The sequence below is a fragment of the Monodelphis domestica genome, chromosome 8 (assembly GCF_027887165.1).
Source record: "Monodelphis domestica isolate mMonDom1 chromosome 8, mMonDom1.pri, whole genome shotgun sequence".
Taxonomy (NCBI): Eukaryota; Metazoa; Chordata; class Mammalia; order Didelphimorphia; family Didelphidae; genus Monodelphis; species Monodelphis domestica.
The window spans coordinates 94,219,511-94,244,426 of record NC_077234.1 but is presented as its reverse complement, the minus strand read 5'-3'; the positions used below and the strand labels follow the sequence as shown (position 1 = coordinate 94,244,426).

The 24,916-nt window shown below is 36.9% G+C and overlaps 1 protein-coding gene across 2 annotated transcripts in view; it reads left to right on the top strand.

Moving 5' to 3' along the window:
* The first annotated feature begins 7,759 nt into the window (after positions 1 to 7,759).
* Positions 7,760 to 24,916, top strand: part of GTF2F2 (general transcription factor IIF subunit 2) — a 156,944-nt gene continuing 139,787 nt past the window's right edge. Inside the window, exons 1-2 of one of the 2 annotated variants that reach the window (XM_007501569.3) lie at positions 7,760 to 8,042; positions 18,945 to 19,018. In XM_007501569.3, coding sequence (XP_007501631.1) covers positions 7,977 to 8,042; positions 18,945 to 19,018 — 140 coding nt within the window. In that variant the 5' untranslated portion in view covers positions 7,760 to 7,976. The remainder of the gene's footprint in view (positions 8,043 to 18,944; positions 19,019 to 24,916) is intronic. The other variant, XM_001363856.4, reaches the window with a different exon arrangement.

Here is a 24,916-nt window from a genome sequence, read left to right as displayed (position 1 = left end):
AAAGAGGTAAAAAGAGGTGAATGAAATCTTAGAAAAATTAGAGTTAATAGATATGTGAAGAAAAATAAATAGGGACAAAAAGGAATACACCTTCTTTTCAGTAGTATATGGTACATTCACAAAGATTGACCATATACTAGGTCATAAAAACATGGCATACAAATGCAGAAAAGCAGAAATAATCAATGCAACCTTTTCAGATCATAGGCAATAAAAACAGTAAGGGTATATGGAGAACCAAATCCAAAATTAATTAGAAATTAAATAATATGATTCTCCAAAATCATTTAGAGAACAAATCATAGAAACAATTAATATTTTTGTTGAAGAAAATTAAAATGATGAGACATCCTTTCAAACTCAATGAATTGGACATGCAAATCAAAAAACTTAAAAGTGAACAAATTTAAAAAAACCCAGAATAAAACCAAATTAGAGATCCAAAAAATTAAGGGAGAAATTAATAATGCAGTGAGCCTGAACAACTTGGAGGGATCTATGAGAAAAAACACTATCCACATTCAGAGGAAAAACTATGGGAGGAGAAACACCAAAGAAAATCAATTACTTGAATACATGGGTTGAGGGGATATGATTGGGAATGTAGACTCTAAATGAACATCCTAGTGCAAATATCAACAACATGGAAATGTATTCTGATCAAGGACACATGTAATACCCAGTGGAATTGCATGTCGGCTACGGGAGGGATGGGGGGGAGGAGACGGAGGAATAGAAAATGATTTTTGTAACCAAGGAATAATGTTTGAAATTGACCAAATAAAAAGATAATGTCAAAACAAAAATGACAATCCTACCCAAATTAATTTACTTATTTAGTGCCTTACCCATTGAACTACCAAAAATCTTTTTTACTGAATTAGAAAAAACCATAACAAAGTTCATTTGGAAAAATAAAAGATCAAGGATACCCAGGGAAATCATGAAAAAAATGCAAAGGAAGGAGGCCTTGCAGTCCCAGATCTCAAACAATAGTATAAAGCAGTGGTCATCAAAACAATTTGGTACTGGCTAAGAGACAGAAAGGAGGATCAGTGGAATAGACTTGGGATAAGTGACCTCAGCTAGACAATCTATGATAAACCCAAAGATCCCAGCATTTGGGACCAAAATCCACTATTTGACAAAAACTGCTGGGAAAATTGGAAGACAGTATGGGAATGATTAGGTCTAGATCAACATCTCACAGCCTGCACCAAGATAAATTCAGAATGAAAATGGGTGAATGACTTGAATATAAAGAAGTAAGCTATAAACAAATTAGGTGAACACAGAATAATATACATGTCAGACCTTTGGGAAGGGAAAGATTTTAAAACCAAGCAAGACTTAGAAAGAGTCACAAAATGTAAAATAAATAATTTTGACTACATCAAATTAAAAAGTTTCTGTACAAACAAAACCAATGTAACTAAAATTAGAAGGGAGGCAACAAATTGGGAAACAATCTTCATAACAAAACCTCTGACAAAGGTCTAATTACTCAAATTTATAGAGTTAAACCAGTTGTACAGAAAATGAAGCCATTCTCCAGTTGATAAATGGGCAAGGGACATGAATAGGCAATTTCCAGTTAAAGAAATCAAAACTATTAATAAGCACATGAAAAAGTGTTCTAAATCTCTTATAATCAGAGAGATGCAAATCAAAACAACTCTGAGGTATCACCTCACACCTAGCAGATTGATTAACATGACAGCAAAGGGAAATAATGAATGCTGGAGGGGATGTGGCAAAATCAGGACATTAATGCATTGCTGGTGGAGTTGTGAATTAATCCAACAATTCTGGAGGGCAGTTTAGAACTATGCCCAAAGGGTGCTAAAAGACTGTCTGCCCTTTGATCCATCCATATCACTGCTGGGTTTGTACCCCAAAAAGATAATAAGGAAAAAGACTTGTACAAGAATATTCATCTGAGCTCTTTGTGGTGGCAAAAAATTAGAAAATGAGGGGCTGCCCTTCAATTGGGGAATGGCTGAACAAATTGTGGTATATGTTGGTGATGGAATACTATTGTGCTCAAAGGAATAATAAAGTGGAGGAATTCCATGGGAATTGGAATGACTTCCAGGAATTGATGCAGAGTGTGAGGAGCAGAACCAGGAGAACATTGTACACAGAGACTGATACACTGTGGTACAATCGAATATAATGGACTTCTCCATTAGTGGCAGTGCAGTGATTCTGAAAAACATAGAGGCATCTATGAGAAAGAACACTATCCCCATGTAGAGGAAACACTGTGGGAGTAGAAACACAGAAGAAAAACAATTGCTTGATTACATGGGTTGAGGGGGATATGATTGGGGATATAGACTCTAAATGAACATCCTAGTGCAAACACCAACAACATGGAAATAGGTTCTGATCAAGGACACATGTAATACCCAATGAAATTGTGTGTCAGCTATTGGAAGGGTGGGGGCAGGGGAGGGAGGGAAATGTGCTTCTTGTAACGAAGGAATAATGTTATAAATTGCCTAAATAAATTAATGTCAATTTAAAAAAGAAAGAAAATGAATGAGAGTTTGGCAGCTAGGTTGTTCAGTGGTTAGGAATTCAAATGTAGTCTATGACACTTCCTTGCTTTGTGATCTTGGACAAGTCACTTAAATCCATGCCTAGCCTTTACTGTTCTGTCTTGGAACCAATACTTAGATCTATTCTAATATAGAAGGTAAGCATTTTAAAAAGAAAAAAATAGAAAATGAATGATGGGAAAAGGAAAAAACAAAAACAGTTCACATTTTTAAATGTATTACAGTTTATAAAGTACTTTTCTTAAGTCTAGCTATCCTTTTTCACTATCATGCCCTCTTATATCTTCACTCTTCTCCCCTTGTCATCTAACTTTTATGTGTTTACTTTCCTTGTTATCAGGACTATCTTTTTATTTGTATTTGTATCCCAAATTAGCACAGTGTCAGGCACCTAGTAAGTATTGAATATATTCTTGATGTCAATTATGTCACTCTTCTGTTCAAAAACTTTTCATGGTTCATAAGGTCAGAGATTTAGAGCTGGAAGGAACTCTTTAAGGACATCTGGTCCTACCTCCTCATTTTACACATGAGGAAATTGAGGCCCTGAAGGCTGTAAGTGACTTGCCTAAGGTCATATAAGTGTTAGGAGGTGGGATTTGAATTCAGGTTTTTTGACTTAAAAGCCAACATTCTTTTCACTATACCACATTGACTCCTTTCTCACCAAACAAAGCAATAAGTTCAAGATTATTCGTTTTTTAAAAACCTTTACCTTTTGTCTTAGTAATAATTCTGATATAGAAGAACAGCAAGACCTAGGCAATCAGGGTTAAACAACTTGCCCAAGATGACACAGTTAGGAATTGTTTTGGCATGGGACTCTGTGTTTCCCTTAGACATCTCAGACTCCAGAAGTATTTCAGGTAAAAAAGAAAGCAGGAACATTCCTTGCATTCCTTGCATTCTTGCAGTGCTAAGGAAAAGGTGACTCTAGGCATCAGAGACCCAAGATAGGGGAAGACCCCTGAGGGAAATACTCCTCTTGGATTCTCCCCTAGATTTTTTTTTTAAGCTAAGTTTTGGAGTCTTGCATTCTTGCAAAGGGTACCTGTCATGAATCTGGAGTTCACCTCAAATTCCCCTACAACAGTCTGAGGTCAGATTTGAAATTAGGACTTCCCATCTCAAGGCCTGCCCCATTATGTTGATTCTAAAATCAAAGCCTACAACACGCTAAATCCACATCACTTCGGTGTCTGCTCTTCCAACAAACTGCTAAGGGATACCTAGATAAAAAGTCCATTTCATATTCCTTTTCTGAAATTTTCTTTTTAGTCTTCCTTGAAAATAAACAAGAGGGGAGTAGCTAGTTATCTCAATGGACGGAGAGCCAGGCCTGGATATAGGAAGTCCTGGCTTTAAATCTGGCTTCAGACACTTCCTAGCTGTTTGACTGTAGGCAGGTCACTTAACCCCCATTGTCTGGCCCTTACCTCTCTCATTCTAAGACAGAAGGTAAGGGTTAAAAAAAAAGAAAGAAAAAGAAAATCAATGAAGAGGAAAAAGCAAAGGAATAAAAAACACATGAAGATTCTTCACTGATATTTGACACCATCATCTAAATCCTTAGATCTAAATTTCTGTTAGTCTGATCGATAGCTCTCCAGCAATAATCAGGAGTATCTGGCTTTAAGTGTCACCTTAATGTCAGAATTAAAGTCATTAACACAGAATGAAGTAGACAGAGGATATAGGATTACTTTTGCCTTTCTTTGAGTCCCAATTATTTAGCAAAGTGTCTGGTACATATTAAGCACTTAAAAACAAACAATAACAAAAAAACCTGGTTGCCTCCCTGTTGGAAAGATTGCTGAATTTGGAGTCAGAACAGTTATATTCTATTACCTGTGTTACTGGGCAAACGAGGTCCCATTTATGGGCCTTTTTCCCCTCTGTAAAATGAGGATTTGTACTAAATGACCTATCTTGCCCTTCTCAGCTCTAAATCTATGATTTCTATGACGTAAGTGAGTTTAACTATCTGAGAAAAGTGGAAAAGGTTTAAAATAGTGGTGTTAGAGAAAATTTTATCATTCAAATAGAAATGAATAACAAAAGTACACAGCATTCAGCAAGGCCCACCTAAGGTGAGATACAGTGATCCCTCACCTATCACAGGAGTTATGTTCCTGAGGCCCCAGTGGTAGTTGAAAATCCACAAAGTGGTGGCATTATATTTATTTTATCATTCTTTAATGGTAAACATCTTCCTCTGGTGCTTTGGTTCACGGCTAGAAGCCTTAGAAGGCACATAATGTTTGGGTGGCATAGGGCTTGAAATAAATTGAAACTTTAATGAAAACTTCACAAAAACACAAAACCACAGAGCAACATTATGTGCAGTGATCTGACATTGATTAGAAGTGGACAAAGAGAGATGCTGAAATATGGGCACAGTGTGGTAGAGCAAACAGATTGATGCAACAGTCACTGAGCCAATTATTACCCAGAATCTAAAACAAAGCACTGTGGTTAGTCGCCTTTCATTCCATCAGCCAATAGTATGTGTGTACAATCTCATGTTGGCAAACGTACACAAGCAGTAGTGGTGTGCTGCATTTCCATTATGTACAGTACAGTCTTTATCTGCAAAATTCTGTGATATAGTGAAAACTATAAAATAGAGAATTATTTTTTAAAAAATCCTTGATACAGTGAAGCCGCAATAAGTGAACCACAATAAAGTGAGGGACATCTGTGTAATGCCAATTTGTACTAGAGCCAGCAAGGTTCTGGTCTTGTGATTTCCTCCAGGAATAATTTGGGATTAAAAATCCAGAGCTGCAAGGGACCACAGAGGCTAACTAATCCAGAATCCTCATTTCACAGATAAGTGTAAGAGAGGAAAGGGGTTAATTTAAAGTGTTGAACTTGACTATTTAAAAGTTTGGTTGCCAAGGATTTAATTACTAAATCCCAAATGAATTACTAAAGCCAGAATGGATCTTATGGTAGTTTATTTTACAACAAAGAAGGAAGATATTAAGGAAGAGAGAAAGAGAGATCCTCTTGAGCCAGGCAGGAGTTCAGAGGTCCCTGACAAGGGAAAGGAGTCTCAAGATGGTGGGTCTTTCGGGAGGCTGGTGCCTCCAGAAAGGCCAAGGGAAAAGGAGTCAGCCTTTCACTCACCACATGTCAGTTCAGTCAGCAGATCCTTCTGCCCCTCTTCACCAACTTCAACTCGAAAGCATCACAAATTGAATTCTCACAGGAAGTTCCACCTCAAGACTCCTTATCTGCTTCCAAAACTGAAGAATTGAGTCCCACAGGAAGTGACAGCCGCTTTTAAAGACATTTTCTCTTGTATCACTTCCTGTGCCTTCCCCTAATTCCATGTCTACCAATCATAGTTGATGCTTTGCTCTAGGACTGTCCAGAAGGCAATTCTGGTTCATTACCCACTATTTCACATATGTGTCATAGACCTCCCACAAAATGATTAAGTGGGATGTTTATACCTTTGGTAATTAGATTTAACATGAGAAGATCTTCCCACTCAACTTTAAGTATTGTGTTTGCACTTTTTGTGGTTGAATCTAAAAATAGGCAAGTCTCCATACTTAACTTTTAAGTAGGGTGTTTATACTTATGGGGATTAAAATCTAAAAATAGACATGAGTTACAATTTAAATCCTTATAATTAAGGAAGAGCTAAGTACCTTCATTGTTACAATCAGGGGAGAGTCAAATTCAATCTTCACATAAGGGAACTGAAAAACAATGAGAATTATGACAAATATAGGTGTAGGGAGTATGAGAAGTGCAAATTCATACACGGGTTGCAAAGGTTATCAAAAGAAGAAGAGTTCCCAGCTGTGTGACCCTGGGCAAGTCACTTGACCCCCACTGCCTAGCCCTTACCACTCTTCTGCCTTGGAGCCAATACACAGTATTGACTCTAAGACGGAAGGTAAGGGTTTAAAAAAGAAGAAGAAGAAGAAGAGTTTTCTCTGTCCTCAGCACAAATAGCTGTACATGCTGAATGTATCACACGGCCAATTTTATCAAGCCAACTTAATTATATTTCACATTCTAGCATGCTTATTTTCCTGTCATCCACCCTGCCTACTGCTATACCCTCCAGACAAATGAGTCTTTCCATCTGACCTGCTGCATATTGTCTTTTCCCCAACCTAGCTGAAACCATAAGCATATCAATATTGCCACAGAAAAGACCATGCCAATCAATCAATCAATCAATCAATCAGCATTTCATTGAATGCTTAATATATAGCAAGTACTCACTATCCCAGTGACTTCCAGAACCAAAGCACCCCTTAAGGGTTACCCTACTCTATGTACTAGTTATCTCCTATTAGAATTTAAGCCTGGTAGGTGCAGAAACTCTCCCTTGTGTTTTTGTATCCCCAGCACTTAGCATAATTCTTAGCACATAGTAGGTGTTTAATAAATTATTTTTTATTATTTTATTTATTCATTCATTCACTGTCATGATCAGATAGAAAAATTTCAGGATTCTAATAGATATTTTTCACCTATTGGGTGCTTAGCTAAATCTGAGAGAGATAAAGGTCATTTTAGGTGAGAAGTTTGGATGTGGGAAATGTCATCAACTTCGATGCTGAAGTCACTGGCAATTGGGAACTTAATGCTTTTTGAAGATTTTTAACAATGAATGCAAAAGAAGGAAAGGAAATGCTAGTTCAAGTTCAGTTCCTAATTGATCTTGAATCTGAGGAGGGAATTGATATATTATTTTTATTGATTTTATTGATGTCTATTTCTGCTGTTCAGCACAAAACCCGGCGCTTAAATGCTTGGCTAATGATTTTGTGTCAGCTCTTTATTTCCCAGGAGGCAAGATGGTTTAAAGGGAAACATCTGGCCTGGGAGTCAGAGAACAACAGGTCACAGTTTTGCATGTCTTGGGAAAATCACCCATGTTTTCTTGGTCTCAGTTTCCTCATTTGGGAGTTGGAGAACATTCTCTCCAAGTTCTTCTGAAGTTCCCTCTCCACCTCTTACAGCTTGTCAATCATACCGTAACAAGTTTAATCTGTAACTCAACTAAAAACATGTCCAGCATAGAGATCTACATCCCACACGTCTTCTTTGACCAGGCCTATAAGTACCTCTCAGCTGCTAAACCCAGGAAGAGCCTGCCTTCCTTTCCACCCCTAGTCCCCGCCCCGCTCCATCTGCTTCAAAAGCGACGCCCACTTCGGAATTCTGTCTTTCTCGAGACACCGTAGGTGGGCGTGGATATACTGCGTAAATACAGTGCGCAGACGCAGCTTCCCGGTCTCCGGGAGCGGCGTGTTACCCTCCCCCATTAGCGCCACTTCCCGGCTTTGGAGCGACGCTGGTGGTGCCGGAGCCGCGACCTCCAGACCTTTCACGAGCCCGCGCTCCCCGATCCTCCACCGGTAGCGGCATCGGCGCGGAGCCATGGCCGAGCGCGGGGAGCTCGACTTGACCGGCGCCAAACAAAACACTGGAGTGTGGCTCGTAAAGGTAAGGCCCCCGAGCCCCGCCCCCCGCCCCACCCCCAATGGGGGGTCAGACCCCTTCACCTCACCCTGCCCCGAGGCCCCTCCGGTTCCTCCGTCCCGGGAAAATAGCCTTCCTCCCCAGCCTCAGCGGGGTAGCCCCTGTGTGGACGGTGAAAGAGTCATTTTTAACATTTACTAGCCACTTGCTGTGTACCTGGCACTCCTGGTTGGGGGGAGGTGCAAAAACAAAGACAAGACAGTCCCACCTGCCCTGACTGTACCTGAGAGTGATACATGAACTCAGCGGAATAAATGCAAATGTGAGGTTATAAATTTGAAGCTTGAAGTACAGCTTTATTTTACAGAGAAGGAAACTGAGGCATAAAGCTTTGGTAAAGTGACTCGTTGGGAAGGGGGGCAGCTAGGGGACTCGGTGGATAGAGAGCCTAGAGATCCTGGGTTCAAATGTGGTCTCATGCACTTTCTAGCTGTGTGACCCACAAATCACTTACCCCTCTTTGCCAGGCCCACACCATTCTTCTACCTTAGAACCTATACTTAGACGTAAGGGAGGGTTTAAAACAAAAAAAACAAAGCGACTTGGGTGGGGATGGGGGGCCGGGGTTGTACTATGTGGAAGGAGTTACTGTTATCGAAGACTTATGACTCTTTATGTCCAGTACTCCATCCACTCCCATCACATCGAGGCTTTCGGGAGGGAGCACTAACACTTGGGAATGTGAGGAGTAAAGGACTCTTGTAGTAGGGACTAATGTCTGAGCTTTGAAAGGCAGCAAAGTGGTTAAAAAAAGGGGGGGGGGGAGAGGTGAGCAGAAAGCCCAGGGGGCTCGTGGCTTCACAACATAGTGTGGTTGCTGCTTCTGGTCTAGGGCCTTGGTGTTTTCCTAGTTTCTGAAAGTTGTGGAAGTTTATCCCCAAGTTTGTTTCTGAGGGCGCTCAACAGGCAATATTTGTTCTGCACATAATTTTAAAGTGTCTGATATGTGCAGTGTAAGCATACAATTTAGATAAGATAATGTTTTTACTTTCCTGGAGTTTATAACATGGCACAGGGACATAGCACTGTCTTCAGCGAATTGTAGACATGCCAAACAAGACATAAGTTAAGGTTAAAAGGGAAGATGGTAATTGAGCTTCCTGGAAAGGTTTGTTTAGTGTGTTGTAGAGAAGCAGAACAAAAATACTGGTTAAAGTTGGAGGATAAGAAGGTAAACTTCCTTGAAAGGTTAGTTAATTGTATTATAGAGAGACAACAAAATTCTGATTAAAGTTAGAGGAGAAGATAACTTTTAATCAGGGTAAGTTTCATGGAAGAGGTGACATTTTTGAGTTGAGCTTTAAACAGCTAGGGACAGCATTTCTGGTTTAGGTAGGGTAGTGGAGAGGTTATTCCTTGGGTAAGTTTTGATAGATGTGATTAGTGGGACGGTAATCCCTAAAAGCTGATTTTACCCACCAGACTTCACGAGATAATTTCATAATCCACAAAGTATGCATCTGAATTACACTTTTAACATTCTAAATGCCAAGCCACTTGCTTCTAGTCTCTGCCTTAGATTCTCATTCTTATTGTCACATTCAAAATGGATCCTTTGAGTGGTCTGGTAGACGTAAGTGGCCATTGGCCAAAGGATGAGATGTGCATTTATTAATTTGTTCATATTGTATTCTACTTGCAGAAATTAATTTTCTGTTAATTTAATTGAATTCTTGATAATAGCATGCTCTTAAAAATGCTCTAATTCTTCTTGCCAGATCTAGTCATTTTTAAAGACAGCTTCATAAAGCTGTTGAATCAATCCAGAAATTATTATTGAATGCCTGCTATGCAAATTCCTGTGAGTGATACAAAATGATGTTTTCTACCTATAAGAAGCTTGTAGTGTGATTGAGGAGACAAGTCAACACCCGAAAAGATGAATAAAGTATTAAATAGCAATAAATACAATAATATAAAAACTATTATAAGGTAAAATATAGTTGCCAAGTAATGATAATCATTTACAGAGTGCTTTAAGGTTTAGAAAGCCATTTCCCCACTACAACCCATTTAGATATGTAGAAGTCTCATCATCCTCTTTTTTTTTTTTAACAGATGAGGAAACTAAGGCCCAGAAATATTAAGTAATTTGTTTATCTGGTATGTGTAAGAGCAACAAACATGAGCTCAGGTCTTCTAAATACCAAGTTACTTCATTATGCTGCCTCTTAGGGACAATCAGTCAACAAGCATTAAGCATCTACTATGTGACAAGCCTACTGCTTGTTAGAGACTAAGCTTACAGAGATAAATTTCTACTCTCAAGGAGCCAACAACCAAAAATTTAGCAAGACAGCATGAATACATAGAAATACGTACAAAATAAATGAGAGTAAAACCCTGGCTTTGGTCAGGGAAACCACAGCAACTGGGGAAATGAAACTTGAGATGGATTTTTTACAAACCTTATATAGAGATCTTCAGAGGTGAAAAAGAGAGAAGAGAACATTCCCAGAACTAGAGGGCAGCTTGTGCAAAGGCAGAGAGATAGGAGATGGAGTATCCTTTTTGAGGGATAACGAGAGGCCAAAGAGTTCAAGGAGAGATTGTTGAAAAATTAACCAGTTGGAACCTGGTGGTGGAGGACTTTCATTATCAAATGGACTCTGCATTTATATTTGATCCCAAAAAGCAATTTGATTCAGAGAAAGGGGTATTAGATTTGGAAGGACCTGGGTTTGCCCTCAGGTATTTCATTGATACCTGTGTGACCTTGGCCAAGATTTTTATCTGTGCTGACTCTCAATTCCTCATTTATAAAATGAGACAATTGGAATAGATGGCTTTTTCCTTTTTTGTTTTTATATGCCATAATGATTATAATTTTTTGATTTTTCTCATTTTTTAATGAATTTGTATAACCATTAGTAAATATGATTATTTTTAGTCAAAGAGCAGAAAAAGGGAAATAGATATGAAATTGAATTCCAGTTGGATATAGCTTTTATAGAATACATTTAACATGGTACCCTTCTGTTTGTTTCTGAACTTTCCTTTTGATTTCTATATTTTATATGTCATTAATGCTTTTTTTCTTTGACAACAATCTTTAATAATCCCCCTTCCTCTGATCCATCACTTGCCCCTCCACAAACAATAAAAAAACAAAATAGCTTTCTATTTAACAAATCCAATCAAGCAAAAGAGAAATATAACATTGTCCATGTTAGAAAGTAATATGTGTCATCCCATATCTCTAATCCGTCACCTACAGTTCATTATTGAGCTTCTTGAGTAGTATTCTTTCATTGCATTGATCAGGGTTTTTAAGAGATTTATAAGTTTCCTTTTGGCTCTAAATCTATGAACCTATGAACAATAGAAATCCATTAGAGTTTATTGAGCTGGGAAGTAGGAACTTATTGCTGTAGTCCAAGCAAGAAGTGATGAATTCATTATCTAGGGCAAGGACTCTTAATTTTTGTGTGTTATAGAATCCCTTTCACACCCTTCCCCAGTTCCCTACCCTGGCAGCATGGGGAAGCCTATAGACTGTTTTAAAAAATATTTTAATATAAAAAATAAAATATATAGGATTATAAAAGAAGCCAATTATATTGAAATCTTGTTATTAAATATTAATAAAACAAGTTCACAACAAGAACCCTTGATTTGGGGTAATGATAGTGCCTTAAGTTTAAAGGATGGAGAGAGTATTGTAGAGCAGGTATTTGTGATTTAATTGTTTTAGGGTGCTATCTTTATCAAAATTTAATATCATCTATAAACGTTATTTCTCATTTCTGCATTTTCTTTTGCATTCTTACTGATTTACACTCAGATACAGATTTCTAGACAATTCTTATTTTTGAATAGTTAACTCTGATCCCTTTTCAGATTTTGAATTGATATGGATCACTTTTTACTCAACTGAGACAGTTTAACTTGCATAGGTTAAAATGAGCATGGTTTTAGATCAAAAGATAATACAATAATTTGTGTATCTATTATGTTCTCTTAGGTTAGGGTTTGTTTTTTTTAAAAACCCTTACCTTCCATCTTGGGGTCAGTACTGTGTATTGAATGTTCCAAGGCAGAAGAGTGGTGAGGGCTAGGCAATGGAGGTTAAGTAACTTGCCCAGGGTCACCCAGCTGGGAAGTGTCTGAGGTCAGGTTTGAACCTAAGACCTGACTCTCAATCCACTGAGCCATCCTGCTGCCCCCTTGTTCTTATCTGTTTATCTTAGCCAATCTTATGGATGCAAGGCGGTATCTCAAGAGTTATTTTAATTTTCATTTCCCTAATTATTAGTGATTTGGAGTAATTTTTTCATGACTGCTGAAAGTTTTAATTTCATATTGCCTGGAGCTCTATCCTTTTAGTATTAGCTTTTAAATGGGAGCCCTGAGCAAAACAGAAATCTAGGGAAATGAAATGGGACTTATAGTAGGAATGTGACAGTCTCATATTTGTAATAGTTCTGTTTCTCATTCAGAGAGCTGTATATTAGTGTAGAATAGATGAAACTAAGAAAATGTTCAAGACCTCTTCTTAACCCTTGGACAATTCTCTGAGCAAACCAGATTACTTTGGGACAGAATAATAGGAAAAATGTACCCCAACAAATTTCTGAAGTGCTTACTTTGTGTAAGGCAGCATTCTAGTAGTACCATCAGCCTTAACAAATATAAACAATGAAACAATTCCTTGTGTAAGTGTAGGAGTTGTGGAGGAAGATGATGAGCCATATGCTGAGAAAGAAGAGAGAGTGACCTAAGATGTTGGTCTGTTATATTTACTGAAAACTATGAAATAAAGTCTGTGGGTGGAGGGTGGAACCAAGATGGCAGATTATAGGTAGTGACTCCTAAATTTTTCCAGTATTCCCATTCAAACCACTTTAAAATATCAAATTTTTAAAATCAAGTTTGGAGTGGGAAAGCCAACAAAAAGTTGAGCTGAAACATTTTTTTCTAGCCTAGACAATTTAGGAAGATGGCAGAAGAGGTCTCTGATACCAGGATTAGCTCACCCATTAAAATGGAAGCTGATAACAATGAATTAAAAACCAGAATTCTGCAATATGGTGTTTACAAGAGGTACACTGGAAAAAGAAAGACACACAAGAAGTAATAAAAATAAAGGGCTGGAGCAGAATATATTATGCTTCAACTGCAGTAAAAAAGTCAAGAATAATAATCATAATCACAGACAAAGCAAAAGCAAAAATAAGCCTAATTAAAAGAGAATCAGGGAAATTTCATTTTGCTAAAAGGTACTATAGACAATGAAGTAATATGAAAAAAAAAATTTCAGCAAATTAAAGCCATTCCTCAATTGAAAAATGGTTGAAGGATATGAATAGGCAGCTTTCATAAAAGAAATCAAAACTATCTGTAGTGCTCTAAATCAGTATTGATTAGAGAAATACAAATTAAAATAACATTTTAGTACTACCTCACACCTATCAGAAAAACAAATGCTGGAGGATGAGCCACTTAGTAATCCCCATAATAGTAATTTTGTAACAATGATCAACTGTGAAAGACTTAATTATTCTAATCGATATGCTAATCTAAAATAATTCTAAAGGACATGCTATCTGTCTTCAGAGAGAGAACTTTATGAAATCTGAGTGCAAATTGAAGTACAACTTTCTCACTTTTTTCTTTTTAGCAGTATGACTAATATGAAAAATGTTTTGCATGATTTCACATACATAATTGATATAATTTTACTTGCTTTCTAAGTGGGTAGGGGAGGGCTGGAAGGGAAGGAGAAAATTTGTAACTCAAAATTTAAAAAGAGACTTAAAAATAAATAATAAATTAAGGGGAGGGGAAATAAAGTCTATGTTTTATATCTTAATATTGAAGAGTCTGAAGTCTGGGTTTAAGTAAATTGCCTAGAGGTGAGATATATGCCAAATTAAGCCTTTCTTATAGTCTACATTCCAGCCAACTGTCTAATTCTCCCTCTATTCTTGCTCTGCCCTATCTATTCTATCTGTTTATATTCATGATTCACCAGGCATGGACTGGATCCTGTTTCTTTCTCCCTATTGTTATAGTCAAGCAGATACACAGAATGGAGGTAAAATGGGGTAGAGATGAATTCTCTTTTGAATACGTAATTTTGGATGACAATGAGAACAACCAAGTGAAAATGTTTAGTTGGCAATTGGGAATATAGGATAGGAACTTATAGGAGAAATCCAGGGAGAAAGAAAAGACTTTTTAGTGTTCATTCTGTTATATGTAAACACATTTTTAATAATCATTTAAAATTTTTTTGAGTTCCAAATTCTTTCCCTTCTTCCAGAGAAGGCAAGCAATGTTATTCCATCTATACATGTGAAGTCATGTAAAATATTTCCATATTAGCCATACTACAAAAGAAATATGTTGGATACTTTAAAAAATCTAGCCTATAGACTGTCCTGTATAGCAGCTTGAAAATATACTGGTTTCCTTTCTTTTGCAGCACAGATTAATAGCTTAATAAATATGATTCAAATGGGTTTTGAAATGTGTTGCTTATCATTTTCAAAACATCATTCATTAGCATACCTGCAGCCTTTCTTAAATGTTGTACCAGTTATATGATATTCATTCATAGACTCTTGAGAAGGAGCTTGTTTTTGCCTGAAAGTAAACATAACTACTTTGTACAAATTGAGATAACACCTTACTCCTTTTGTAAGCTAGTTGAAAAATTTTGTTACACCTATACATAAAATAATATTTATATAGCATTTCTTTTTGTGGTGGTAAAGAACTGGAAATCATGGCGATGTGCATCAATTTTTTGCTGAATAAGTTGTGGTATATGGTTGTTATGGAACTCTGTTGTGCTATAAGAAATTAAAAGTAGGATGTTTTCAGAAAAACTGAAAAGACTCACAGGAATTTGTACAAAGTGAAATGAGCACAATCAGTAGAACACTGTACACAGTAATAGCACTTATACAATGATCAACTGTGAATGACTTCACTATTCTTAGCAATGCAGTGATCTAAGACAATTCTGAAGAATTTATGAGGAAAAATGCTATTCACCTCAAGAAAAAGAACTGATGAAATAAGTCCAAGTGCCATCTTAGGTTTGGAGAAACCTATAAATTATTTTTTTTTTCCACATCTTAATCTGCTTGCTACATTTGAGTTCCAATCTTGATCTGACTATGAGAAGATAGTTGGTGGTAGGAAGAGAGTGGTGGAAGAGAAGAAGAAAGGAACATTACTGTTTAAAATTTTAAGTTACTTGAACCACTGAGTTCCCCTTTAAGGCAGCTAGTCTGTCTCCTATCTAATCAAAGACTGATCTTACATGCTTTATACCTTATCGTGGGTGGGCTAGTAAAATGGACCTCTGTTTATATAAGCGCGTTAGGGAGCGGTGTAGCTAAAATATATATTTGAAACAGCATTTTTCTTACAATTTGTAATTACAATCAAAGCTTTCCATTGAAATTTTTACCGGACTGTGTATTAAATACACTTTTGTGGGCTAGTCTGGAGCTTGTTATGTATAAAATCATTTCTCTTGGAAAATGTGTTACAAATTTGAGTTAGCCAATTTATAAATGAACTTTTGGAACACTTATTGTCATAGTTGATGAAATATCTGTATTTGTATTGCTACTACACTGAGTTTGCTTGTGAAGCTTGCCTCCAACATATGAACTATATACATGAAAATATTTAGTATTACGAAATCTTCAAACCACAGGTCCCCTAATTGTTAATCACAATCATAAGTGGCAGCTGCTATTACAATTCTCTCCCTGCAACTCCTGCATTTCTTTTTTAAATTTAACTTTGTATTTTTTCAATTACATATAGAAACGATTTTTGAGAATTGTTATCTGACAATTTGCAATTCAGATTCTCTTTGAACCTTTCACACACATGTACTCTCTCTTCCTTCAGCTGTAAATCATGGTCTGATATAGGTTATTCCAGTGCTTTTGTGTAATACATATTTCCATATTCCTCATGCTATGAAAGAAGGCATATATCACAATACAATAAATAAAAAACTCATGAAGAAAATAAAGTCAAAAGTGGCATGCTTTAATCTGCCATTAGATTCCAGTAGTTCCTTCTTTGGCTGGATAGCATTGTTTATTGTGAGTCCTTTGGGGTTATCGTGGAATCTTGCTTTGCTGATAATAGTTTAGTCCTTCACAGTTGATCATTGTACAGTATTAGTAAATGTATACAGTGTTCTTACGATTCTGCTGACTGTAAGGGTAATTTTAGGGTTGTGACTTAATCTAATTAATTTGGTCACCAGGGAATATCCCAAATAAAATACCTAAGTCAGTTTGGAAATTAGTTTAATTAATATAGGGGGAAGAATTAAGGAGAAGAGAGAGGGAAAGGGTATAGGATTTCTCCCGCCTGGCTTTTGCCAGGGGGAGTTCAAAGACCTCTGCCATGAGGTTTTTTCAGAAGATTAGAGGCTTTCCTAAGAGGATAGTGTTTGGAATGTAAAGGAGAAAAGAATCAGCCTAAACTCTGAGAGAGCTCAGTGAAGATGCCTCACCTGAACTAGGCTACTAAGTTTCTCCCGGTATTGTATCAAGGAAACTCACTGCCAAACCTGGACAGTAGCTGCTGCCATGCCAAGATGCTCAGCACCCTGCTGCCAGAGCCACCTCTCCGCGAAAAGCGCCTGGAGAGAGGAAATGATGCAAAATATATAGATGGTTTTTACATCACTTTCTTGTGTCTCACATGTACCAATGGTAGCTTAAGCTTGACTTAGGACAGCCCACGGGTCTGTCAGTTTCTGATTTGTCATTTGCTAGCACATGTCTGTCGTAGGGCATCCTCCTCAATACTTAATCCTTAAGTAGGGGTGTAAACATTCCTGCTTTGGTAGACTAAGCAGGGTGGAGTAAATCTAAAGTTCACATCACTTCGTTTTGTAGCAGTTTATATAAGTCTAGGTTTTTCTGAATTCATTCTGTTCATCATTTCTTATAGTACATAGTTTGTTCAAGCCATTCCCCAATTGATGGACATCTCCATTTCCAATTCTTTGCCACCTTAAAAAGAGCTGCTAAAAATATTTTTCTACAAGTTGGTCTTTCCCCCTATGATCTCTTTGGGATAAAGACGTAGGGGTGATGATGCTGGGTCAAAGGGTATATATTATTTTATGCCCCTTTGGGGTGTGCAACTCCTGCATTTCAAGGGGCAAATTATGTTTAAGGTAACATGATGGGAATTTCCTTCCCTGACCCTAGAATTCTGCCATCAGTGCCTTTCCATTCTTTTCTCAAGACATTTGGAAAACTTAAAAGTAATATTATGAATGTTAGATGTTAAACAGCAATTTCATCTGATGGAGACTTTGGTAAACCTCAAGGCCACCTATACAGACATGAAAGGGTGATGGTTTCTGGGAAGACAGATAAACCTAAGAGATGATGATTAACAATTTAACTCAGTCCTGAAATGCTTATTGTTTGTTGTTTTTCATTTTGTGCTTTCTATAACTTGATATTTAATCAGAAGGCTCCCTATGTCAAATTTGGTTCTTTAAAACCTCTAGGGGTCAGTTAGGTAGCTCAGTGGATTGATAGGCAAGCTTAGATATAGGATATTCTTGATTCAAATTTGTACTCAGACACTTTCTATCTGTGTGACCCTTGGCAAGTCACTTAACCCCCATTGCTTAGCCCTTACCACTCTTCTGCCTTAGAACCAAAGCACAATGTTGATTCTAAGACTTAAAAGTAAGAGGTTTTTTTTTGGGGGGGGGAGACATAAAAATCTTGTTAACCCAAAATAAATTCTGTTTGCTTTCTGGAATTCAAGGATTAACTAACAGACTAAAATTAACTAAACAGACTAAACATATTACTTGACCTTCATGAACAATAAGTCTATGAGTGATTTATTGAGCATTTTGGGGGCATAAGACACAGAGTACAAGTAGTTAACATTTTTTATTACTTCTAGGTTTGCTGCTACCCATTCAAAACCTATAATTCTCTTCCCACTACTTTTGCCCACTCATTCAGTGTTCCAGCAGATGCACTGTTAGGATTTTGCCTTATGGTATTCTACTTTTAAGAGATGGTCTCTAGTAACATATTTTTTTTAAGTGCCTGTGCAAGGGATTTGAGATATGTGCTAATGAAAAGACAGGATTCTTGTCCCCGAGTAACTTATTAGGACATAGTTGCAAGTGATTGATGCACATCTGCAGAAAATCTTTTGAATCTGAGTAGTTAGGTCACAGTTCTTTGTTATCCTTTAAAACCTAGCTCAGATTTTATTACCTCTCAGATGTTTTCTCTAAAATATTTCTATATTTATAATCAAAATTGTGTAGTTCTTCCAGATTAGAAAATTTTTGAGGTCAAGACACGGTTTGTTATATTTGGTGACTATAATATGGGACATTCCGTATTTCAAGAGAACAGTGTTTTTTTTTTTTTTTTAACTTTTACCTTCTGACTTAGGGTTGATCCTAAATATTGGTTCCAAGGCAGAAGAGCAGTAATGACCAACAATTTGGGTTAAGAGACTTGCCCAGGGTCACTAGGAAGTATCTGAGACTGGATTTAAGTCCAGGACCTCTCATTTCCAGGCCTGGTTCTCTATCCACTGAGCCACCTAGCTGCCCCAAGAATGAATACTTTTGGCAAGGCTTTCAAAGAGAAATCTTGATAAGATCATGTGTCCCAATTTTGGGGGAAATTTGGGTACTCCATTTATTTAACCATTGCATCCATCTCCCATATTGTTGAACATATAGTTGGAACTTGATAAATACTTGATGATTGACAATAAATGGCAATTTTTGACTAAGGAATTAAAATGTAAATCATGTCATTTTATGTGTTTTTTAAATTTATATCATAAATTATATTGATTACTTATATGGTTCCTATTTTGTGTTAGGTTCCTAAGTACTTGTCTCAGCAGTGGGCCAAAGCTTCAGGAAGAGGTGAAGTAGGAAAGCTGAGGATTGCAAAGTAAGTGGATTTGTATGGGGTTTTGGTTTTATTTAGAAAGATTAATAATTATATTATAAATACATTTGTAAATAATGCAGAGCACAGCAACATAGCAAATAGTATTATGTGATTGAAATATAAATAGAAAGCCATGAAAAACTGAACTAGATTACCTCTGACTGAGGTCTTTCTCCAGAGTTCATTTAATTCTATGAAATAAGGCTTTCACAATATCCATTCATTTTCACATATCCATTCATTTATAATTTCAAAGACTTTCACAATATCCATTGCTTTGTGCTAAATCATTTATATCCTTGCAGGTAAAAGAAACAAATATTTAAAAATATTGAAGGGAAGTAAATAATCTCAGATATTGAAGAGATCTGTGTTATTTTGGTAGAATTGCTTTCATAAAGTCTTCACTGCCTGAAGTTTTGCTGGAGATTCAAAATTACTTTTATTGTTGAGGAATGCTTTGCTATCTTAAGTAACTCACTATTAATTACTTGGTGCTCATTTGATAAAGTTGAGATTCTTTGCTCTTTTGCAGAGATTTCTCTTATGTAAGTTAGTTCTTTGTTTTAGACTAAATATGTTAGGCCTATCCTATATCTATTTCTTGACAAATCTTATGTTCTTTTTTGACTGTTGAATGTTCTTTTGTATTATTTTAAACATACATTGATGGCTCCTGATATTATTGTGATCTTTCTCTTGTTAGTTTTGATTCTAAATAGATTTTGTAATTTTTTTTTATTTTTAGTTTTTAGTTTTTTAAACATTATTTTATTTGGTCATTTTCATACATTGTTCATTGGAAACAGATCCTTTTCTTTTCCTTCCCCCCCAACACCCCCCACACCCCTTCCCTAGCCGAAGCGCGATTCGTCTGGGTATCACATGTGTCCTTGCTCTGAATCCATTTCCTTGTTGTTGGTATTTGCATTAGGGCGCTCATTTAGCGTCTCTCCTAGATCATGTCCCCTCAACCTCTGTAGTCAAGCAGTTGCTTTTCCTCGGTGTTTTTACTCCCTCAGTTTGTCCTCTGCTTGAGGATAGTTTTTTTTTTTCTTGTAGATCACTGCAGGTTGTTCGGGGACATTGTAAAGCCATTACTGGAGAAGTCCATTACGTTCTATTGTACCACAGTGTCTCAGTCTCTGTGTACAATGTTCTCCTGGTTCTGCTCCTCTCACTCTGCATCACTTCCTGGAGGTTGTTCCAGTCTCCATGGAATTCCTCCACTTTATTATTCCTTTTAGCACAATAGTATTCCAGATTTTGTAATTTCTTGAATGACTTTTTAACTAGGCTGTTTAATAGTGAATAAATGGGATCTGATGGTAGCATTTGATGCTTGTTACGTCGATTTCAAAAAACATTTTCTTTTTTCATTTGGTCTATTCCCAGAAAAGTCATTTAATCCTGTTTGCCTCAGTTTCCTCATCTGTGAAATGATCTGGAGAAGGAAATGGCAAGCCATTCCAGTATCTTTAACAAGAATAAATCTCAAATAGGGTCATGAAGAATTGTACACATTGGAAATGACTCAACAACAAATCCCTAGAAATCATGTAAGGTAGATGGGGGAAAGGACAGAATTTTTTTGCCTGTGAAATTGGGAAGCAGATTTAATAACTTGCCCCGGTAATGGTAGAACTATTTTAGAACTTGGTTAACTCTAGCACAAATGAGGCCACACAGCAGACCACCTCACTTTATACTAACAGCATACATTACATTTGTATAGCACTTTTTGATTTACAAAGAACTTTCAAGTACTATTGCTCATTTGATTCTTACAACAACCCTATGAAATCATTACTACTTTATGTAATAAATGTGTCCCTGGAAAATTGTATGTAAATCCAATTTTATGAACTGAATACTTTTAATACACCTGAAGACCTCCTTATTTCAAAGCACCCTGATGCTATCCTTTATAAAGCGAAGAGACCTTTTGTAAAGTTTGCAAGCTTTAAAGTTCTATGTAAATGTTGGTGTTTATTATCAAGTGCAAATTTTTCATGTATCGGTTCTTTTTTTTTTTTATATAAAAAACTTCTGCCTTGGAATCAACACTGTGTATTGATTCCAAGGCAGAAGAGTAGTAAGGGCAGGCAGTGGGGGTTATGTGATTTGCCCAGGGTCACACAGCTAAGAAGTGTCTGAGGCTGGATTGAATCTAGGAACCTCTCATGTCTAGGCCTACCTCTCAATCCACTGAGCCACCTAGCTGCCCCTTATTAATTTTTCTAGAAGTAGGTCATACCTTTAAGGTAGTTTAGTGGATAGAATGATAGGCCTGGAGTCAGGAAGCCCCAAGTTCAAATCTTACTTTAGACATTAACTAGCTATGTGATCCTGGACAAATTACTTCTGCCTCAATATCCTTGACTTTCAAATGGGTATAATAATAACATTTAGCCTCAAGGGGTTGTGAGAATCAAATGAGATACATTTGTAAAGCACTCAGCCCAGTACCTGGAACTTACTAGATGCTGAATTAATACTTGTTCCCTACCCCTAAATGGAACTGGCTTACAAACTTTAATCACCATATAATTTCAAAGAAATGTGGCCAACCATTACTTTCAAACATATACAGTGTTGTAACTGAAAGTCTTGTCAAGTAGAAGATGAGTCTATTTAAGCTAAAAAAGTGTTTGAGATGCAGTGTAGCCTAATGGATTGAGGGCCTGCATTGGGCTTAGTTTTGTATCCAGCTTCTGACCACACTATCTTTATGGCCCTTGGTAAAGTCATTTAATCTCCCAGTGTCCCAGTTGATTAAGACTGAATTGTATATTAGATATCAATCTGCATTGATAGAATATTCTTCACTTGGAGCTCCCTTCAAAAAGGGAAGAATAGATTTAGATCCAACATCTCTTCTCTTCTGGGCAACCTGCCTCAGAAAGCCCAGTCTGGTAACCAGCATTTTTTTTCTTTTCTTTTCTTTTAATTTTTCTTTTTTATTTTTATTTAATTAGATGATTTAGAATAATTTTCCCTGGTTACAAGACTCATGTTCCTTCCCTCCCTTTCCCCTGCCCCCTCCCATATCTGGTGTGCAATTACACTGGGTTTGGTAACTAGGATCTTAAGAAGGTTGGTAAAATGTTTTAAAGTATCTCATTCCTTGATAGATTTAATATATTGAAATCATTAAATTGTTAATTCACTTTTTAAAAATTCTCTTGCTTGGTAAACTCAAGTGGCTCCCTACTATTTCAAGGACCAAATGCAAACTCTCTTGTTTGCTATTATTTAAAGTCCTATATATTCTGGCTCCAGCCTCCTTTGCTTGTCTCCTTCTTTGGTTTAACCATACTAACCTTTTTTCTTGTTGACCCTCCCTCTCCTTTGTCCAAGCTGTTCTTCTTGCCCACTATGCACTCTCTTCTGGTTTCCATCTCTTAGAATACCTAGATTCCTTCAAAATTCCACTCCTGACACAGTCTTCATAAATAATACCTAGTATTCAAATGATATCTTATGATTTGCAAAGTGCTTTATGAATATTATATCATTTTATACTCATAATTAGGAAGTGGCTACTTGCTACTTGCTGTTCAAATTTTACAGATGAAGAAGCTGAGGCAGACAAAGGTTGAGGGACTTGTCCAGTATCCCACAGTTAGTGTCTGCCACCAGATTTAAAATCTTCTGGACATATTACCCACTTTGTTGGTTGTCCTAATAGAATATAAATTCCTTTAGGAAAAGAAGTACAGTCATTTATTTCTTTTATTATTATTATTATTATTATTATATCCTAGCTTCTCTCACAGTGTCAGACATATACCATATCCCGAGTAAATGTATGTTGATTTATAGATAATATAAAGGGAAACCATCTTACTTAAGTAGACTTATAGAACTTTTACACTGAAGAGATCATCTAGTCCAATTCCTTTGTTTTATAGGTAATCATAATAAGGATTTGGAGAGATTTAGATGCATCTGAATTCACAATGTTTTTCTCCATTCCATAGGCCACTGTCGCGGTCAGTTTGAATAGTCTCTTTCCCATACAATGATCCTTAGAAAAGGATATCCTTTCTAAGAGTCTTTCGCTAAGAGAAAAAGGGCACAAATTTCTTTTGGGGAAAATGAGATTGAATTAACAAATTTTGATTATGTAAAAGTTTTATAGTTCATTTTTATTCATTATTTTAATTGCATTATGAATATATATAGTTCTATTTTATGTATACCTTTATATCTCCCTCAAAATAGTAGAGGTCTTCTACATTAAGCAGACACAGCTGGTACAATTTGTCTTTAATATGGTTTTGTCCAAATGTGTTATGTTTATAGTTCTTTTTTGTACATCTTTTTAACAGTCAAGCTCTTTGACTATAGCAGTTTATCTTTCTGTATCTCATTCATTCTCTTACTACACTTCTTTGCTTTCATCTTGATTTCTAGGCCTACTATACCTCCACAACAACTAATTTGTTTCTATTTCTTTATTCATTTCCTCCTTATGCTACCTGGATCTCCCAGCAAGTCATTTCAGTAATGTTCTCTTTAACACCATAAATATCATGCTCTTGGCCTTCTACTAGAATAATTCTTACCAGTTTGCAGTGCTACGTGCTCTGTCTTTGATTTTTTTCTGTTCTTATTTCTGGGTCACCAGTCACAGTGGAGAAAGTTAAAAAGAAAATTCCATTAGCTTTGCTGCATTAGATTCATTACTGATTTCAGCTGCACAGTAGTTCCTGCCTTCCCCCATATCTAGGCAGTCCTTAAGTTCTTGTTATTTGTATTTTGTATCTCTCATGGCCTTTCTTTTTCACTATACATTCTTCCAAAAGTCCTTGGACAGTTTTAAGCTAGTTGAGAGAATAATATTAACTTGTTCTTCAGTGCTTTTGAATGAGATTTTAAAATCCTAATAATAGGATTTTTAATAATAAAAGAGTTTGCAATCAGATTAAATTAGGAACAAATTTCATCAATGGCAAGTGAAAGACAATTCAATTAAATACATTTTTATTAAGCACCTACTATGTTCAAGTCATTCACTGAGGTAATGGGGATACAAAGATTGATATAAACAAACTGTTTTCAAGGAGTTTAATGATCTCTTAGAACATTGGTGACGAACCTATGGCACAGATGCCAAAGAAGGCACTCTCTTCCTTCCTCACCCCAACCTCCAACCCCAGAGTTTGTTACTAGAAAGGCATATGGACTCAGGGAGCTGCTCTTCTCCCCCTCTCCACTGTCCCTAATGACATTTTTTCACATCACCTGCCCAGCAGACCAATGGGAGCACATGGGGATAAGGTCAACAGCTCACAGGTGGCAGAGCTGGGGGGAGGGGGGAGCAGAGAGCTCAGGCCACTCCCTTCACCCCACTCTACACTCGCTGGGGATGTTCCTCACTTACCCTCCCCTACTGCCCAGCAGCCCAATGTGAGCTCTTCCTCCCTCTCCTGGGTGGGCTAAGTGAGGGTAGGGGAGAAAGATAGCCAACATGTGGGGGGGGAGGGGCCCAGCATTCCATCTCTAAAAGATTAGCTATCAGTGTCTTATAAGAAGGAAGGATAAGTATACAAATGAGTGACTGATAAGAGAAAGGAGAGAAAAGTGGCAAGGGCTTATCCAGGCTGTATTTTGGAAATTTGGGGAGACCACACAAAATACTAGTCCCCTGAAGCAGAGAGGGCCCAGAAATGCTGCATGATAGTAATATTTGAATCCATTCCTGAGGAAAGGGAGGTAGATGTAGAATCCAGTCCATGTTTGGGAAGTCATTAGTGTGGATACAGAGAAGGCAGAGCACAGAGCAAGAATTGGGAAGGGAGAAATTTGCAAGTCCAATCAGTTCTATCTTTCTCTTTCCTCCAGACAGGTTGCTTAGAACCAGATTGCAGAGAATTTGGACTATTAGAATCT